Source organism: Amblyraja radiata, chromosome 8 (assembly GCF_010909765.2).
Source record: "Amblyraja radiata isolate CabotCenter1 chromosome 8, sAmbRad1.1.pri, whole genome shotgun sequence".
Classification (NCBI taxonomy): Eukaryota; Metazoa; Chordata; class Chondrichthyes; order Rajiformes; family Rajidae; genus Amblyraja; species Amblyraja radiata.
In genome coordinates this window covers 13,657,775-13,676,489 of record NC_045963.1, presented here as the reverse complement: position 1 = coordinate 13,676,489, position 18,715 = coordinate 13,657,775, and the positions used below count along the sequence as shown (strand labels likewise).

The 18,715-nt window shown below is 39.0% G+C and overlaps 1 protein-coding gene across 4 annotated transcripts in view; it reads right to left on the bottom strand.

Moving 5' to 3' along the window:
* psme4 (proteasome activator subunit 4) overlaps positions 1-18,715 on the bottom strand; it is a 99,567-nt gene that overhangs the window by 11,900 nt on the left and 68,952 nt on the right. For 3 of the 4 annotated variants that reach the window (XM_033025228.1, XM_033025229.1, XM_033025230.1), the window contains 8 exons: positions 17,846-17,996; positions 17,125-17,194; positions 14,899-15,024; positions 14,554-14,706; positions 12,971-13,075; positions 12,235-12,326; positions 1,710-1,841; positions 820-1,028 (listed from right to left, as the gene is read on the bottom strand). In XM_033025228.1, coding sequence (XP_032881119.1) covers positions 820-1,028; positions 1,710-1,841; positions 12,235-12,326; positions 12,971-13,075; positions 14,554-14,706; positions 14,899-15,024; positions 17,125-17,194; positions 17,846-17,996 — 1,038 coding nt within the window. Of the gene's footprint in view, positions 1-819; positions 1,029-1,709; positions 1,842-6,328; positions 6,407-12,234; positions 12,327-12,970; positions 13,076-14,553; positions 14,707-14,898; positions 15,025-17,124; positions 17,195-17,845; positions 17,997-18,715 lie in introns of those variants that run through there. The other variant, XM_033025231.1, reaches the window with a different exon arrangement.

Genomic DNA, 18,715 nt, shown 5'->3' with positions numbered 1-18,715 from the left:
ATAGATTCAGCTCTAAATCAAATGCAGCACTGTGAAATATTGCCTAATAAAGTACATCTGGTGTAAACTGTAAGACAATTTTATTAACAAACAACATCTCAATTACTAAGATAGACACAAAAAGCTGGAGTAACTCAGTGGGTCAGACAGCATCTCTGGAGAAAAGGAATAGGTGACGTTTCGGGTCGAGCCCCTTCTTCAGACCAACTCAATACTAAGTTGGGAAAAAACCTTCAGGAATGGAAAAATAAAACCCAAGTCGCTTCTTCTGAAACTCGTTTATAGAAATTTGAATGAACTTGTTCACCACCAAGTTGGAGTGTGGCAACTGTTTGTCTGCTGGCCCCAGAGGAGTATCTACAATCCAATACAATTGTGCGACTCTTAAATGTATTTTCTACTTATTACAATATTCTGCACTCTGCATCTTTTCCTTTGCTCTACCTATTGTAATTTAGTTTGGGTTGATTGGATTTACATATAAAATTATCTGATTTGATTGGAAAGTGTGCAAAACAAAGCTGTACCTCAGTAGATGTGACAATAATAAATACACACCTAAACAATTCATCTTAGTCTTCAATAGATGTATGTTTCACACCAACAAATGAATACACCACACAATATAGTATTAAGATCCAGTCTGATAACCACCTCAATAACCAACTTACCATGGCTTGAAAAAGGACAGGCCAGGCCAGGCTCACCACTGTCCATCTCAACAATTAAGGAGTACAGCCTTACTCCATATAGTAAACTACTCATTGAAAAGGTTAATAAACTGTGCACAAAATATTAATTGTGTATTAATTGTTCTACCTGTTTTCAGAAGTTTAATTGCCTGGGTTCTTTCATCTTGTTCCCCAATACCATTTTCTTCAACAATGTGATTTTGTATCTCTTCCTCAATTTCCATCAGAGGTTTAAGTTGACCTATGATACGGCTGGTGAATTCAGAGACACGTGGTGACAGTGTTGGATTTGAATTAGGGAGGGTGACATCTATCATGAATAAATATGTTAGAACACTGCAGGAAAAGAAAGTGAAAAGTAAAATTAAAGGGAAGAATAGTCCAGTGCAACGTTATCTTGTATAAAATATATTATGTAACAACAAACACAGATTGTATTGACATTTAATTCACAAAATTTAGAATTGGGAACACAAATATTAATATTTTATTTCTGTTTAGAAGTTTGTAGACCTGCGTGATTGATTTTAAATAACCAACCATTTGCTTAAATAGTGTCACATAATTGAGTCACATGATTTGAAGTTTGTAGTGTGTTACTGACATTGGGTGCTGGTTTACAGATCAGGCGCATCTGGGTTAGTGCGTGGGGAACCAACAATCAGAATTCCCATTCCTTACAACTATTTCATGGAATTGATACAATTTGAAATCAATGGATTAAAACCAGTGCAAGATCGTACTCAACTAGGATGCTTCTCACACAAATAGAAGCTCACGCACACTCAAGATGGTTTTAATAAGGAAGAAGATAAATATATTTGGAGAAGAAAGAAGGCAAATAAAGGAATTTTAGAGAAAAGAAAGAATGTCAGCCGGTAAGGAGCTATATTTTAAACTTACACTATATTCAAATATTGATTTAAATTATTCTACATCTAAGTCACAACTTTGTATAGAAATACTCATAAGCAGGTTATTACAATATTTTAAATCCTGTTATTTGAAAGCACTTACCTTCCTATTCTTTCTCGCACATTTTTATACACCTGTGTTAGTTTAGGCTCAAGGTATTGAAGGAGTCTGTGCATCAGTTCAGGAACTCTCCACTCTTGTTGAGCCAAACCACCCTGCAAAACGTATAGTCGGCTAGCAATAGAAGACAAACAGTGTGAGCTGATAAACTTTCATTTCTTTGTACATCAAAGCAAGGCAACATATGACATTTTCATTTTGATTATTGTTTTTTGCGTAATCTACCCAAATCCTTCATTTATGATCACTTTTCACAAATAAATATATCTGTTTCCTTTAAAAAAAGTGGAAATACCTTATGTTGGTTGGATGGGAACAGGAGGGTGTGGGACAACAGGTAAGAAATGCTGGGATTTTGACTCTGAAAGTGTAGGCCATCCAGGTTTAAATAAGTAATGACAGCATTGTTGCATGCAGATTCAATTCCACTGACATCAAAGGTTAACAGATTGATCCCCCTTGTCTTTGAGTACTAAAGGAGTACTCCTTGAGCTTGGAAGGAGGATAAAGATCTCCTTGTATTTTTACAATCATCTCCCTCTAAAACCTGCACGTGTGTCCTTAAACTCTATGTGTCAATAGTCAAGGGTGCTTTATTTGTCACATATGCAATTGCATACTGAAATTCTTTTTTTATCTTTTATACATGCAGGCGCCATTAACATTAAAATGAAGCTCGTGAAGGAGAATAAAGATCACCTTGTGTTTTCACAGTCATCTCCCTCTAGAACCTGCACCTGTGTCCATAAACTCTATGTATAATTGTGGTTCAACAAAATTAAAACAAAGCTCGTGATATTGGTATGCCAAGTTTGATCCAAATTTCATTTAGAATATGTCAGTTTGGAAAGTTACGAATTCCAGGGACTCCGATTTCTATCTGTGACACCCCAATTTCATCCTACTTTATTTTTAAATGCTCATAATTATGTAGGAAGAAACTGCAGATGCTGGTTTACACCCAAGATAAATACAAAATGCTGGAATAACCCAGCGGGACAGGCAGCATCTCTCGATAGAAGCAATGGGTGACGTGTCAGATCGAGACCGGTCTGAAGAAGGTCTGACCCGAAACGTCACCCATTCCTTCTAACCAGATATGCTGCCTGTCCTGCTGAGTTACTCCAGCATTTTGTGTGTATCTTCCCATAAGTTAATTGGCTACTGTAAATTACCCAATGTATGCTAATGATGAAAATAATCAACGGGGAAATATATGGGCATGTCTAAAAAGATAAGTTGAAGGGGTACAAGGAAATAAAAATGAGGGATTGAGAATGATGGGACTGCTCTCTTGGGAGAGGTATGTAGTCAACTGGCTGAATGGCCTCCTTTGACATTATACGGTATTTGTGAAGCCTTGTAGCTGAACTCTGCCCAGCAGTTTCACGATGTAGAAAGGACGATTAAACAAAGCAATTGCTATGACATGATCTCTGACGTCTCCATTCTCCATTACACCAGATTGGCAAAACGAAAAGGCAGTGGGGATGTATGTTTCTTTGCGTAAATTAAATTGTTTTCAAATAACCAAATTGATGGTGATGTGTAATCTCCCATCCTTTGTTAGTTTGAACTTGAAATGGAGAAACTGAAATTTCTATAACTTTAACATTAAAAACTTGGAGCACACAAAAGTTTATTTGCCTTGAGCTATCAGAGCAAGAATTGTTACTTAAAAGCCTATGTCTATTAATCAAAGCTTTTTGATCAAACCTCTAGGTACAAATATATTCGCTTCAGTGATCCTCTTTATTCAAGGGCTAAGAGTGCAACATATTTGCAGCCCATTTAGTTATACACTAATTAGATTTATCCTATTGGTCAGATTGCATTTCTGGTTGATCTCGGCTTCACATATTCAAAGTGAATCTAATAACATCCAGCTTTTAGGATCATAATTTCAGGATAAATGACATTCTAAATACAATCTCAGGCATATGTTTTACTTGCATGTGTTGTATCCATGCTTCAGATTAAACAGGATAATGTGGAAAAGACCTGAAACTCGCGTTCTGTATGTCAGCAAACATTTCTTTAGCTATTTGAATTTAAGATAACAGCACAATAAATGAACGAAGATACGCCTAACAAATGTTTGTACCTATTAAGATCTCACACAAGGCTGTACCCCAAAAATGTCAGCTTTCTTTGTTTACACGTGGATATGAATTGGAGGCTGATAACAAAACCAAGATATCCGACACCCAATCAATTTAAGACGGACATTATACTTAACCTATTTTAGTATTAGTTTGAATATTAAGATGAAAAAAACACAACAATTTCAAACTACAGATTTTAAAACATAACAAGCAATTATACAAGAAGAAATTATTTTAATCATTAGTAAAAATCTGGGCAGAAGAGAAAGAAACACTCTAGGATACCTGGACTTTCAGAAAGCATTTGATAAGGTGCCACATAGGAGACTAGTGGGCAAAATTAGGGCACATGGTATTGGGGTAGAGTGCTGACATGGGTAGAAAATTGGTTGGCAGACAGGAAACAAAGAGTAGGGATTAACGGGTCCCTTTCAGAATGGAAGGCAGTGACTAGTGGGGTACCGCAAGGCTCGGTGCTGGGACCGCAGCTATTTACAATATACATCAATGATTTAGGTGAAGGGATTCAAAGTAACATTAGCAAATTTGTAGATGAAACAAAGCAGGGTGGCAGTGTGAACTGTGCGGAGGGTGCTATGAGAATGCAGGGTGACTTGGAAAGGTTGGGTGAGTGGGCAGATGCATGGCAGATGCAGTTTAATGTGGATAAATTTGAGGTTATCCACTTTGGTATCAAAAACAGGAAGGCAGAATACTATCTAAGTGGTCAAAAGGGAACTGCAGATGCTGGAATATCGAAGGTACACAAAATTGCTGGGGAAACTCAGCGGGTGCAGCGGTCTGAAGAAGGGTTTCGGCCCGAAACGTCGCCTATTTCCTTCGCTCCATAGATGCTGCTGCACCCGCTGAGTTTCCCCAGCAATTTTGTGTACCTACTATCTAAGTGGTGTCAAGTTGGGAAAAGGGGAAGTACAACGGGATATGGGGGTCCTTGTTCATCAGTCAATGAAAGTAAGCATGCAGGTACAGCAGGCAGTGAAGAAAGCGAATGGCATGTTGGCCTTTATAACAAGAGGAGTTGAGTATAGGAGCAAAGAGGTCCTTCTGCAGTTGTGGTCCCCTAATTTGAGGGCCCTAGTGAGACCACACCTGCAGTATTGTGTGCAGTTTTGGTCCCCTAATTTGAGGAAGGACATTCTTGCTATTGAGGGAGTGCAGTGTAGGTTTACAAGGTTAATTCCCAGATGGCGGGACTGTCGTATGCTGAGAGAATGGAGTGGCTGGGCTTGTATACTCTGGAGTTTAGAAGGATGAGAGAGGATCTTATTGAAACATATAAGATTATTAAGGGTTTGGACATGCTAGAGGCAGGAAACATGTTCCCGATGTTGGGGAAGTCCAGAACCAGGGGCCACAGTTTAAGAATAAGGGGCAAGTCATTTAGAACGGAGACAAGGAAACACTTTTTCCTCACAGAGAGTTGTAAGTCTGTGGAATTCTCTGCCTCAGAGGGCGGTGGAGGCTGGTTCTCTGGATACTTTCAAGAGAGAGCTAGATAGGGCTCTTAAAGATAGCGGAGTCAGGGGATATGGGGAGAAGGCAGGAACGGGATACTGATTGGGGATGATCAGCCATTATCACATTGAATGGCGTTGCTGGCTCGAAGGGCCGAATGACCTACTCCTGCACCTATTGTCTATTGATTGTGCATAAAGTGGATGTCACAATCACAGCCTAAACTCCAGTTTACAATTCATAATTAAATCTTTGCAATTTGCATTTGCTAACAGTTTAGTTCATTCTCTTACTATTTCCTCGAAAGAGTCCCCTTTCAGATCTGTAGCAGTATTTTTTACAATTTCTAACCATGTATATTTTGGTCCAATACTAAGCTAGGAGCTTAACTTCCTTTCACAGTACATGTAACACCTGCTGCCTTACACAATTTTTGTGAAAATGAATGAAACTTATAGATTATAAAATATTCATTTTCTTCCTATGAACACAACTGTACAACATCACACCATGTTATGAATGGAAATTCAAATCAGGACTAGCCTCTTGGACTGAATACATGAAGATTATTTTAATTTATGGAGCTATAATGAAATTATACCAGCATGGTTAAACATTCTAAATCAGATTATTTGAAATTTGTTATAATAATCTGTCTACCGATCCAGAACATTTTTCTAAGCCACTTTGATTGCGCCTTCCATTCCTACATCCCCAAGGGTTCAGAATGTTCTATGTGTAGGATTTTGTGCTTTTCGATGCTTTATCAACAAAATTTGAATTTTTTAAATAGTTAGTTTAAATGTCCTTCAATAGAGGCAATTTTAAAAGTATTATGGTGTGAATATAGCTCTAAAAAGTCGCTGACATACTCATCTCTATTAAATACACATCTCCTCATATATTAAGATTCCTATGCAGAATCTTCAATCTGGATGCATGGAATGCCTCAAATAAGGATAGAGAGAGCATTTCAGAATATCTGTTTGAACAAAGCCCACCTGATCTGGAAGCACTTACGCTGCTAGTACTTCTTCCAGTGCCTTTGCCATTATTTTTGCAAATGTGTACATCTCCTGCAGACATGGGGGTCCATATCTGGTTACAAAAGCAGAGATTGTTGCCTTGTTCAAATTCGGAAGCAAGATTTATTTTCACTCGCCTCATAGATTGTCAGAACTCTAGGAGCAACATTTTCTGATAAGGATAATTGACAAAATGATAACACAACAAAAGGAGCTCTGGTGATTAAATGACCTTCAATATCTCATTTTACTCTCCCTAGACATTCAAAGGAACACCGTTTACATTAGATATTTCATTATTTTACTCATCAAAGGTTTTGCAAGAAAGTCAGGCCAACACAAACACCACTTCAACGGATTTTATTATTGTAGAGTCCAAAACACTTTTTGTAATGGAGCAAATTTTATTAACAAAATGGTTAGTTTAATGCATCATCTCAGATTCCTATATGTTATTATTTCTAACCCTCTTTCTCTGTAAAGTTGCTCCATTTGCTGTTAGCCCAAAACACGAGGGGATTTTAACCGATATTTTCTCTGGAGAATTCCATTTATTGTTTTTGTTGGCAAATGTAGAAAAAGGTGGCAAAATATAAAGTTTGCTGTAGGATTTAGATGGGTTAGCAGAGAGACATGTAAGAAGGAACTGCAGATGCTGGTTTCAATGGAAGATAGACACAAAAAGCTGGAGTAACTCAGCGGGACAGGCAGCATCTCAGGAGAGAAAGAATGGGTGACGTTTCGGATCGAGACCCTTCTTCAGACCCGACCAGAAACATCACCCATTCCTTCTCTCCAGAGATGCTGCCTGTCCCGCTGAGTTACTCCAGCTTTTTGTGTCTATATTCAGTTAACAGAGAGACAGACAGGTGACATGTGCAATTTCATGGAAACAACAATGAAGAAAAATAACTTAAATGGAGCCAGACTTAACACCTTTTGACTAAACCCAAACAAATGAAGATGATGAAATAAATGAGCACTTAAAGTAGAGGAGTACATATCTGCAAAGAATGGTGTAAGGCAGTGGAATGAGTTTTGGATCACTCTAGCAGATGTGAGACAGACAATGTTCTATTAGGCATCCCTCCAAATATTTTCTGTGTATTAATTTAATTATTGTCTAATGAACAAGTACTCACAGTGCACAAGTTTCTGACTGGCAAAATGCAGGTTGTGTATGCCTATCAAATGCAGATATTGGACAAGCAAGGTCTACTGTCAGATAACTTTTCCTTCCAAGCAGGGTTCAAGTAAAGTAAATTTCTTATCAGTATGCCTGAACAAATTTCTTATTGGTATAGTCGTATCACAAACATAACGTCAGGTACTTTCTCACAGCAGTCACACTGGGCACTACTAGCTTCTAAGAAATTGGAGACCTCAAGAATCACCCTCTTACCTTGTCAAACAAAAAATATCTTGGGAAAATCTAACCTTCTAACCTTCTCATCAAAGCTCAATAGAAAACATTTCATATCAATAACCTTTTTATTTGAAGGGATTTGGACTCTCCACGATTACAAGTTCTGAATCCTTTGGAAAATATTCCCATCTCATATCCTATCACATTTAAGTACTATAAATTCTATTATCAGGAATAGAGTGCCTGCAGCTTGCCTGCAAGTGCATTGCAAAGTCAGGAATGCCCAGCAGTTTCCTCACCCTCAATAAATATTTCACCCAAAGTAATACAAGAATGTAGTCTGGTCAGATGGTAAAGTGTGGTTAGCTGCACTATATACGCAAATGGCATCTCAAATTTGTGAACCAACATTTTACACCACCAAAGATAGTCACAAAATGCTGGAATAACTCAGCAGGACAGACCTGTCTTCAGACCCGAAACATCACCCATTCCTTCTCTCGAGAGATGCTGCCTGTCCCGCTGAGTTACCCCAGCATTTTATGTCTATCTTCAGTTTAAACCAGCATCTGCAATTCCTTCCTACACCTTTTACACCACCAAACCACTTTTTCTAACACAACTCTAATAAAACTTAGCCAGTCCTTCCAATACTGAAGGCAAGCCTTGAATTATCAGACCCATTTCAGATTTATGAATTGTAATTGCTGAACATTATAGATACCAATATTTTAAGATTTGGAACATGACCAGCAACAACTGGAAAAATTAAAGAGTTCTGGCACTCCCCAACAAAATTATTTATACTTAAGTGGAATTTCAATTTTTCAGTCAACACATAAACTATACATGCCATTAAGATGTAGGAATTCAACCACATTTAAATTCCAGTTTCTGAAACGCATGGCAATGTTAGAAAATATCTGATTTTGTTAGGAAGTGCGGGGTGGGGGAGATGAAGCGACACTGGTCCGTGCCTCAACAGCAGTGCTCAAAATTAATATCCATTTCTTGGGAGCTCAAAAGGGGTGGGGAGGGTGAAATAGTGAGGGGAGGGGGACGGGGGGGATTCATGAGAAAGGGGAGGGGGAAGGTGGCTGTTGTGAGTTAGATACTTAAAATTGGAAAATTCATTGATCAAGCCCCCACCCAAAGCAACTGCAGGAGATGTAACACGTATCCCTATATCGCCTCCCTCGCCTCCATCCAAGGACCCAACAGTCCTTGCAGGTGAGACAGAGGTTCACATGCATCTCCTCTAACCACATCTATTGCTCTAACCGTATCCAGTGTTCCCGACGTGGGCTCCTGCATTCAGCAAGACCATGCGTAGACTTGACGACCGCTTTGCTGAACACTTGCGCCTCTGTCCACCAAGGCCTACTACATCTCCTGGCCACTAAACATTTTAACTCCCATTCCCATTCTGACCTTTCTGTGCTTGGCATCCTCCATTGTTAGAATGAAGCCACATGCAAACTAGAGAAACCGCACCTCATAACCACCTTGGGTGGCTGACAACCCAACAATTCGAATATTGAATTTTCAATTTCAATAGAATTTTGGAGCATCGTAACTCTTTATCCTCTCGGGCCCACACCTGTCTCCTCATCGCTGGCCGTTGTCTAACAATCTGCTTATCAAATAATCCCAATCACCTGTGTTCACCTATAACCAGCCGTGCTCTGTCCTGTCTCTCTTCTTTTCCAGCTTTCTTTCCTGCCCCTCTACTTTCAGTCTGAAGAAGGATTTCAACCTAAAATATCACCTGTCCATATTCCCTAGGGATGTTGCCTGAACCGCTGAATTACTCCAGCATTTTGTGTCTATCTTTGGGATGAACCAGCATCTGCAGTTCCTTGTTATCACATTCAATCCTTTGAGATCGATTCACCTTTCTGTTAGGCTGAGGCTTCTCTCCACTCAACACATGATAATATCCAACAAAACTCAATGTTATTATTGAAAATAATAATTATCCTTGCATACAGTGGAAGCTGGGGGAAAAGGAAGGAGTTACGTTACTGCTGTTCTTTGTGCAGAAAGACAACTTCTGAATTTACTCTTGCTATGGCAGAGTCTAACTGTAAGATTATGTCAACTTGTCAGATGAAACAATTAGATGCTCCTTATAGTTTAAGCCGTTTGTTCCCATCATTCCTATCCTGGGGGGAAATTTAATCCATGTTTATGCTACCCATTCTCATAACTTCATCTTCCAATAAGAGGCGCCCTAATAGAACTTGGCCGACGGAAGGGTAAATATTCCATCAAGTGGCCTAAAGCATCATGTCAGATTCAGATTCAACTTTAATTGTCATTGTCAATGTACAGTACAGAGACAACAAAATGCAGTTAGCATCTCCCTGGAAGAGCGACATAGAATATGATTTCAATAAATAAATCTATTTACATGCATACAGTCATAGTGTTTTTCCTGTGGGAGGAGTGTCCGGGGGGGGGGTGATAGGCAATCACCGAGGTACATTGTTGAGTAGTGTGACACCCGCAGGGAAGAAGCTGTTCCTGGACCTGCTGGTCCGGCAACGGAGAGACATGTAGCGCCTCCCGGATGGTAAACACTCCATGGTTGGGGTGAGAGCAGTCTGTGTGAGGTGCCACCGGCTTATTCTCTACAGCCTTCCGCCGCTGTAAAGAGCTGGAAAGAGGACTACGTGGGGCAGAGTCTGGCGTCGGGCAGAGGTGTTGGGGGAGAAATATAGCTGATAGATGATTTTCAGCGAGGGGTTGGTGTGATGGTGAAGCTTGCGATTAGGGTGCCAGGTCAGATTAATCCAAGGAAGACTGAGTTGGTCAGATAGGGGCATAAGCAATGATGAGAAGTTAAAAGTTATGAAGCCTGGACTCTCCAGAAGCAAACCAGGCAGAATGAATCACTACTGAGTTTTCAAGTCTCAACTCCCTAGTTAATCACTTTTGCAGGCATTGTAAATGCAACAGAATTTTGAGCAACTGATGTTTTGCCAGCACTTTAAACCATTTGCAATCACTGTGCATGTTGAGCAATGTACATGTATTTGTGTGTCAAGATCACAGATCAGTGGCATCACTTCTGGTCGTCAGTGTCTGTACCAACATTTTTGTTCTTAACTGTAATTATGGTGAAACTGCATTGCACCCAATCGAATGCTAATACATCTATCCTGAGGAAAAGTGTCCAACATAGAAACATAGTGCTTCTGATGGACTGATCAAAGCTCTATGTATCTAAAGGTGAACTCTCTTGCATTCCAAAGAATCTGAGATAAAGGCAAAATCTATTTGACTTATTTATTTTTGCCAAATGACTTAAAAATTCCCCAAATCTTTCCCATCCTACAATTTCTTACCTTTTATATACTGCAATTCATCTTGTTTAGGTCCAAAATAGATGATCTTCCAATTGCAAACGCTGACCTCCTATTGCCTTACTTTTGCCCTCTCAAGTTATTTGGTCCTGTCAGTTTTTTTGTCAATTAACATTAACAACTCCTTGTTAACATTTGCTTTACTTACTAACCTCACTTTACTTTTATCTTCTTTCTTCAAAAGCTTATTCAAGCTCCAAGTATTATTTTAGAAGGAAAAAGAGTGGGGGAGACCCATGGGGAACGTGATTGAGGTGTACAAATTTGTACGGGTCATAGATATGATAGATAGTAAGAAACATTGTCCCAAGACAGAGGTATCTACGACCATAGGGCGTAGGTTTAAGATGAGGAGCAAGTGATTTAAGGAGGAATTTTTACACTCAGAGGGTGGGCGAAATTTGAAACACTGCCTGAGATGGTGGTGGGGTCAGAAACAATAATGACATTTAAGAGGCATCTGGACCAGCACTTGAACTGTCAAGGCATAATAGTATACAAACCAAGTGCGGATAAAAAGGAATTAGTATAGATAGATACTTGATGGTTGGCATAGACGCAGGGGCCAAATGACCTGTTTCTGTGACTCTCTGATTTTATGATCCCACCATCTTAAGTCACAGAGTGATAGTGTGGAAACAGTCCCTTCAGCCCAACTTGCCCACACTGGCCAACATGGCCCAGCTACACTAGTCCCATCTACCCGCTTTTGGTCCAAAGCCCTCCAAACCTGTCCTATCCATATACCTGTCTAACTGTTTCTTAAATCTTGAGATTTAACCTCCTTTGGCAGCTTGTTCCATACACCCACTACCCTTTGTGTGAAACAGTTAACCCTCAGATTCCTATTTAATCTTTTCCCTTTCGCCGTAAACCCATGTCCTCTTGTTCTCGATGCACCCACTCTGGGCAAGAGACTCTGTAAATCTACCCGATCTGTTCCTTTCATGATTTTATACACCTCAGTAAGATCACCCCTCATCCACCTGCGCACCAAGGAATAGAGTCCCAGCCTACTCAATCTCTCTCTCCCTATAGGTCATACCCTCTAGCCCTGGCAACATCCTTGTAAATCTCTGTACCCTTTAGCTTTAAGATTATCCAATCCATCCGTTTTAAGAGAATACAATCAATTCTCTGAATAGTTAAGTTGTGAATCACACTTACCATGCATCTGCAAATGATCCTCCTTCTCCACTCAGTGGGGCTTCCATTAGCAATTCAAAAAGCCAATGGAGTTTACGGGGATCTCTGCTCTCCTAGAGAAATGGATTCAGAAGTTGTCAAAGATCCCATGGCCCTTCTTTCTGAATAGGCCAAGATACTCCTGGTATCCTGAACAACATCCATGCTCTAAAATTCCCAAAAAGGATTGCTAGTTGTGCAACCTAGTTTGTTGAAAATTAACTGCTTGATTGCCTGACAAACCAACACAGGCTGCACTTCAATTGGCATTCTGTAGCGTTAAAATATATAATGATTTGATGATGAATGCTGCAGTAAATAAATGCAGTAAACAAATTATTTGGACTATTTTCTTTGTAAATATCAACATTTTAAATTATCAACTATAACTTGGAGCCCGCATAGAAGCATGCTCTTTCTTAGAGGTGTTATATATATATAATTTAATACAAAACATCTTCCAATATTTGTATAAAACACTGGGGATCGCTTTCAAGAAGATGTACACCTGTCAATAAGTCTACAGGGATTTGTTATCAATCACATTAACCATTCCGTACTAAATATCTTACATGTTTAGGCTGCATTGTTTTACAATTACAACCGTCGAGTTTATCGTGCACCAAGGAGAACTCGTGTAGAGTTAAAACAAAAGCAAATGTTAAATGTAAAAGAATGCAAATAGAGTGGGGTTGAATAATTTGTCCGTATTACTTACACAAGCTGTGGCAATGCATGTTCCCCAGTCACTGTAGGTCTCTACCGTGATGCTGGACAAGGCAGTTCTAAGAAGAGGACAAAGAATTTCCCAAAGCTGCTCTACCTATAATCAGAAAAGTAAAGAGCACAAGATCAAGAAGCTAACTTGAAAAGTCTTCACTGTAATTATAAGAATATTAGAAATTAAGGTTGGATAGCCCAAAATTAATTTCAAATCTTCCATCCTAAGCCACACAGCTAAAGACATGAAAAGTGCCCATGGTGCAAATGCACAAATAAGCCAGGAAAACTTGGTTTGTTAGAATGTGCCTGGCATAAAAAATAGAATATGCACCTATTTCCCCCATTTAGATTAGGGAGACATTCATGTAGGTACTTTGAGAGGATATTCCTGGGGAACTGCCCAGTGAGGCTATATGGGTGAAATCCCCCTCAATCAATATGCAAATCGCCTTTCACATTCGAACTTCTCCGAGGGAACAAGGCACAGCAGGTGGCTGAAGTGTTTGAGCGGGAACATTTTGGGACCGGAGAACATAATTCTATTCGTTTTTAAATAGTGACGATAAAGGCTAGGAATGGTTCATGTTCCTTGTAGATTCTCTTTAGTTACTGTGTTGTCTTCATATAATTTAAAATCTCTTTGGATCCTTCTTTACCTTATCAGTCAATGCTATCCCATTCATTTTCTTTGCTCTCTTGATTTCCCTCTAAAATGTTGTCCTACAACCTGTAAATTCCGCAATGAACTCACTTCTGGTCCAATCACACCAACGATGCAGCCAAGAAAGCACACCAACAATTCTTCTTCCCCAATAGAGCAAGGAAATTCAGCGTGTTCCCAATAACTCTTACCAATTTCTACAGATGCACCATAGAGATTATCCTATCGTGATGCGTCACAGCTTGGCATGGCAAATGGTTGTCTAAGACTGCAAGAAACTGCAGTGTGATATGGATACAACCAGGTACATCACGCCAACCAGCCTTTCCCCCGCCCACCCCACTACTAACTCCATCTATACTGGAAGATGAATCGAGAAAGCAGCCAACATTATTAAGGACCATTCACACGCCAGTCTATTTCTCTTCACCCCTCTCCAGTCAGGCAGAAGGTACAAAGCTTGAAAGCACGTACCACCAGATTCAAGAACAGCTTCTTCCCCTCTGTTATCAGGCTCTTGAATGGAGCTCTCATTTGCTAAGGATGGATTCCCAATCTTGCTTCTTCTTCTTCTTCTTCTTCTTCTTGCGTATGGCGTGCATAGCCTAAAGTTGTCGGACAACTTGTTCTATTTGATCTTATTTGATTGTGCACGCCAGGTTGATTGCATTCGTCGAAACAGGGCGGACCACGTGAAGGTTGCAATCTCCCACCTCCCATCAATCTTGTAATTTACCTCATTATTTATTCCTTATTTGTATTGACCCTGCACTTTCTCTGTAGCTGTAACAATGTTTATTTTAACATTTTCACTATCATATCATCTACCTGGATGCTGTAAAACATTTTCCACTATATCTCAGTACACGTAAAGTTAATAAATAAATAAATAAATAGAGATAGACCAGCGGTATTACCTTTTCATATGTCCAGTGTTTACAACCTCGTATTAATCCTGCAATGATTTCAGCTCCACAGCGCTGAGCACTTTCATGAGAATCTGAGACAAGACGTTCCAAATGCGGTTTTAAGACAGGTAAAAAAGCTGTGTCAAAGTTCCTGAATAAACCCTAGCATCAAAAAATGAATAAAAACAGATCAATAACGTTCAGAATGCAACATAACGGAAATTATTTTATTTGATCTCATCTGAGCTTAGACCAATTGTGCTTGGTTATTGGGGAAAATGGCAAAATTAACCATATATTAGCTAATGGTTCAGATTTGCTCCTTCATATTAAGTTAACAGCAAGACCATTTACCTTGAACAGGCAAAACCTGCGTGGATTAAATTTGTCCTTTCCTTTGCGGTCTTCCAAGGATAAAAATTTGATTAATTTTTCGATGAATTGTGGATCAGAGAATTGATCACAAATTAATTGCTCTGCCTACAAAGAAAGATATTCATGGGTCATTAATTATGAACATGCAGAATAATAGAGCCTTGTACCAAGCAAACCAAAGGACACAAATTACATTTAATTAAAACACAAGCAGTCATCTTGCTTCCAGTATAAAATCTTCAAACGAGATCTGCTACACCAGAAGCGTGCAAGAAAAACACAATATGGTAGATTCAAGCAACATTCATCAACATTTAACAAAATGCTACTCAGATATCTGATAATAATAAGTTACCTTCAAAAACAATTGTGGCATCCTAAGGGAATTCATTATTATCTTGCCTTTAGAGAAAATTTACCGAGGATAAAACAAACAGCATAGAAATTTGCAAAGTGATCAACCACTTCTATTAATATCCAAACTAGCAATGTAAGTGCTGTAATTAAAAATACTGCTCACTGTGGATTTGAGGTACAGTAATAGCACACATCTCTGACCTCAAGGAAAAGCTACCTTACAACCACCCAGCATGTCTAATGATGTGGACTTCTTTTTTGATGCTAGTTGCTACCCTTCACTCAACAAAACTGGTCATCAAGATGCTCAAGCAGCCCATAATGATTAAATAGTCTCACATACAGAGCAAATCAAGGAAGAAAATTCCCAGCTTTTAAAAGAAAATTACAGAGCACAAGATAAAAATTAGAGCTTATGCATATGACTGGTTGGAAAATTAAATATCAAACTTCATTTAAAAATACCATTATATTTTGATATTGAAGAGAATTTGCCCACAAAACACTCTAATTATTCTTTCTATTCATGGTGAGACACAAACAGGAAAGGACATTTATTTAAACCTGAAAATACATCCTCTTCGGCACTATCCATTCCTGGTTAGCACACCACAAAAGATTTTCACTATAACATGGTACATACGGCAAAAACATAAACTAAAATGTTATTAAGTTTACAGTAGAGCATAAACTACTACAAACAGCCCAGCAGGAAGTTTGACACGATCATTAACATTTCTGGGGAAATTACTTATTAGACTCTAGCCGTAAAGTGGCTTGTGAAGTGTGGTGTGACACAAATCTACATAAAATGTGGTATTATCTTACTTTTTGCTTTATATTACTTTCATTTGATACGATGTTTTATTCTTTACAATTTTTTGACAATACATAATATCAGACTACCTTCAATCACCAAATCTCAATATGTAAAGGAAGTATTGTTAGATGAACGAAGATGGATGAGGTATATGGGTGGAGTCACAAGGATGTGTTGTCACCAAAATCATATTAAGCTTCATGAAGAAATCAAGCTACCAAACCCATTTCTATTTGAAAGCCAACATATGGAATTTTGAGTAGTATGTGGTAAATTATTTTATATAGAAAGATATATCTCCCAGGGGACTGTGGTGCAGCCAGGCGGCGAGGCCTGTCTGGCCCGAAGGAGCCTCAGCGGCGGTGGCAATGGGAGCCTCGTCGGCAGTGTGAGCCTCAACGTAGGCAGCAGTGGGGCCTCGGTGGCAACAGGAGCCTCGACGGTGGTGGGGCCTCGAGATCGACCCACGATCAGCGGTCGATGAGCATGAGGGGAAGACAATGGAGGATCCGGCGTGGGGGGACCGCCGTGAGGGATGGTGGGAGAACAAAGGGCGACACGGTGTGGGGGAGGGTGCACTCTAGTTTTAGAATATTCTGCCCAGGGGATAAGATTGCATTTGTTTGTTTATTTGTTCCGGTTTAAGCGCTGTGCACACGGCAGCCAGCCAACAGTCGGTTGTCTTTTTTTAAACTTTTAATTTAATTTAAATTTCAAGTTTTCATGTACCTTGCGTGTTGTGACTGTTGGCAGACCAATTTCCCTCCGGGGACGAATAAAGTTTTATCGTATCGTATTGTATATAGAAAGAAAAGTTGGTCAAATTTCACTCCCTTAAGATATACTTTGAATTTCAATTTCAAATCTTGGCTTATAATTTTCTTTAGTGAACCTATTAACTTTGCCCATCAGTTTTCATTGTGCATACATCAATGAAGACATGTCTCTGGATTAAATTTGCTCGTCCCAGATTTATTAATTAATCCAAAATGGAATACTCCCTAGCCAATATTAGATACTTTTCTCACCTCTGACATTTCTTCTTTACTCCTTCCTAACTTAGGTTGTTGATTCATTGGGGCATAAACAATCATCTTCCTAATGATGATAAAAAACAAGGATTTGTCAGTAGACATCTTACAACTGTTTTTTAAAAACACTCTTTTGCTCTCATAACGAAACACTAACATACCAGCCGCAGAATACTTTGCTAGAACTATAATGACACTTGCAGTAACAGATTTGCTTGATTTTTAAGCCTTGGTAGTTCCACTATAATGCAACAGTTGCTTCCTAACAGACTATGCGTAACAGCATAATTGTGTTAATAGGAAAATGCAGACTAGGAGCTGGAAAGTTTCAGACTCATTGAAACAATCAGATTGTGTTCTGAAGGGACAACAATGGTGGTTACATGGAAATGTCCCAGGCTTTTTCTCCCTTTGGCAATTTCCAAAGTAACTTTTAAATGGCTCTCTAGTTCTTGAAAGAAATTGTATTAAAACCAATTCAACCCACATAAAACAAATAAAACTCCACAATCCATTGTCATACCCATTTCACTTGATGAGAACAGGTAAAAAAAACAGAACTACCCATTTTCTGAATTTATAAATTGATATCATGAAAAACATTGAAATCATGGATAAAATAAGTAATCTAACTTCAAAGAGCACGTATCTAAACAAAAAATATTCCTGTAATTCACATTACCAGGAACACAAAACACCAAACTTATTCTCCACTTACTGAGGCCATGTATAGTACCCCCAGTGTGTTTTTTCCACAAACAAACAGGCTTCCCATTCATCCTTAGTCCTTGGCAAACTAGAGCTTTTGTAATGAAGCCATTGGTTATCAAGCCTATCTCCTGGCTGAATTTGTGACGGTCTTGACCCACCTAGGCAGGAAGTGCACAGAAAACAAAGCACTGTTTATTAGAAACTTAAAATCTACAAGAAACATCAGCCAAAATTACTTTTGGAGGAAAACCCAAAATAATGATTCATAATTAGCAATTTAAGGTACGATGTATCCTAAACTTAATGCACTGGGAAGAAGTAATATTTTGTTTCATGTTTTCAATGAATTTGATAAGGCTAGATAAAAAATCTACAATGACTCAAAAGATATTTTAGAAATATTTTTGACAAAATATTTGCAAATAAATTTAAGCATTTTTGGGTGTGTTTTGCCATTCCAAAAATCACAATTGTACAAAGCGTGGCCCGATGGGAGAAACAGTGGAAGTTGAAAAACAAGAAGGACAAATATGCTTAGCCTAGCGGGCAGCAATGGTTAACTGTCCAGCCACTAGCACATCTTGGCCTTCAAAGAATGTTCTGTCCAATGTGAAAGTACAAGACGATCTAGATATCTGATTGAAGCTCAGCAGTGAAGCACTGATATACTTAGGGGATGAGCAACTGAACTTCACATCCAGTCCCACATTACCCCAGGGCAAGGGCGTGGTGCAAGGTCGTCTTTCGGACTAGAAGCCTGTGACTAGTGGCATGCCTCAGGGATTGGTGCTGGGCCCATTGTGGATTGTCATTTATATCAACGATTTGAATAATAAGGTACAAGACACATACAATTACACTAAAATTGTTGTTTTCA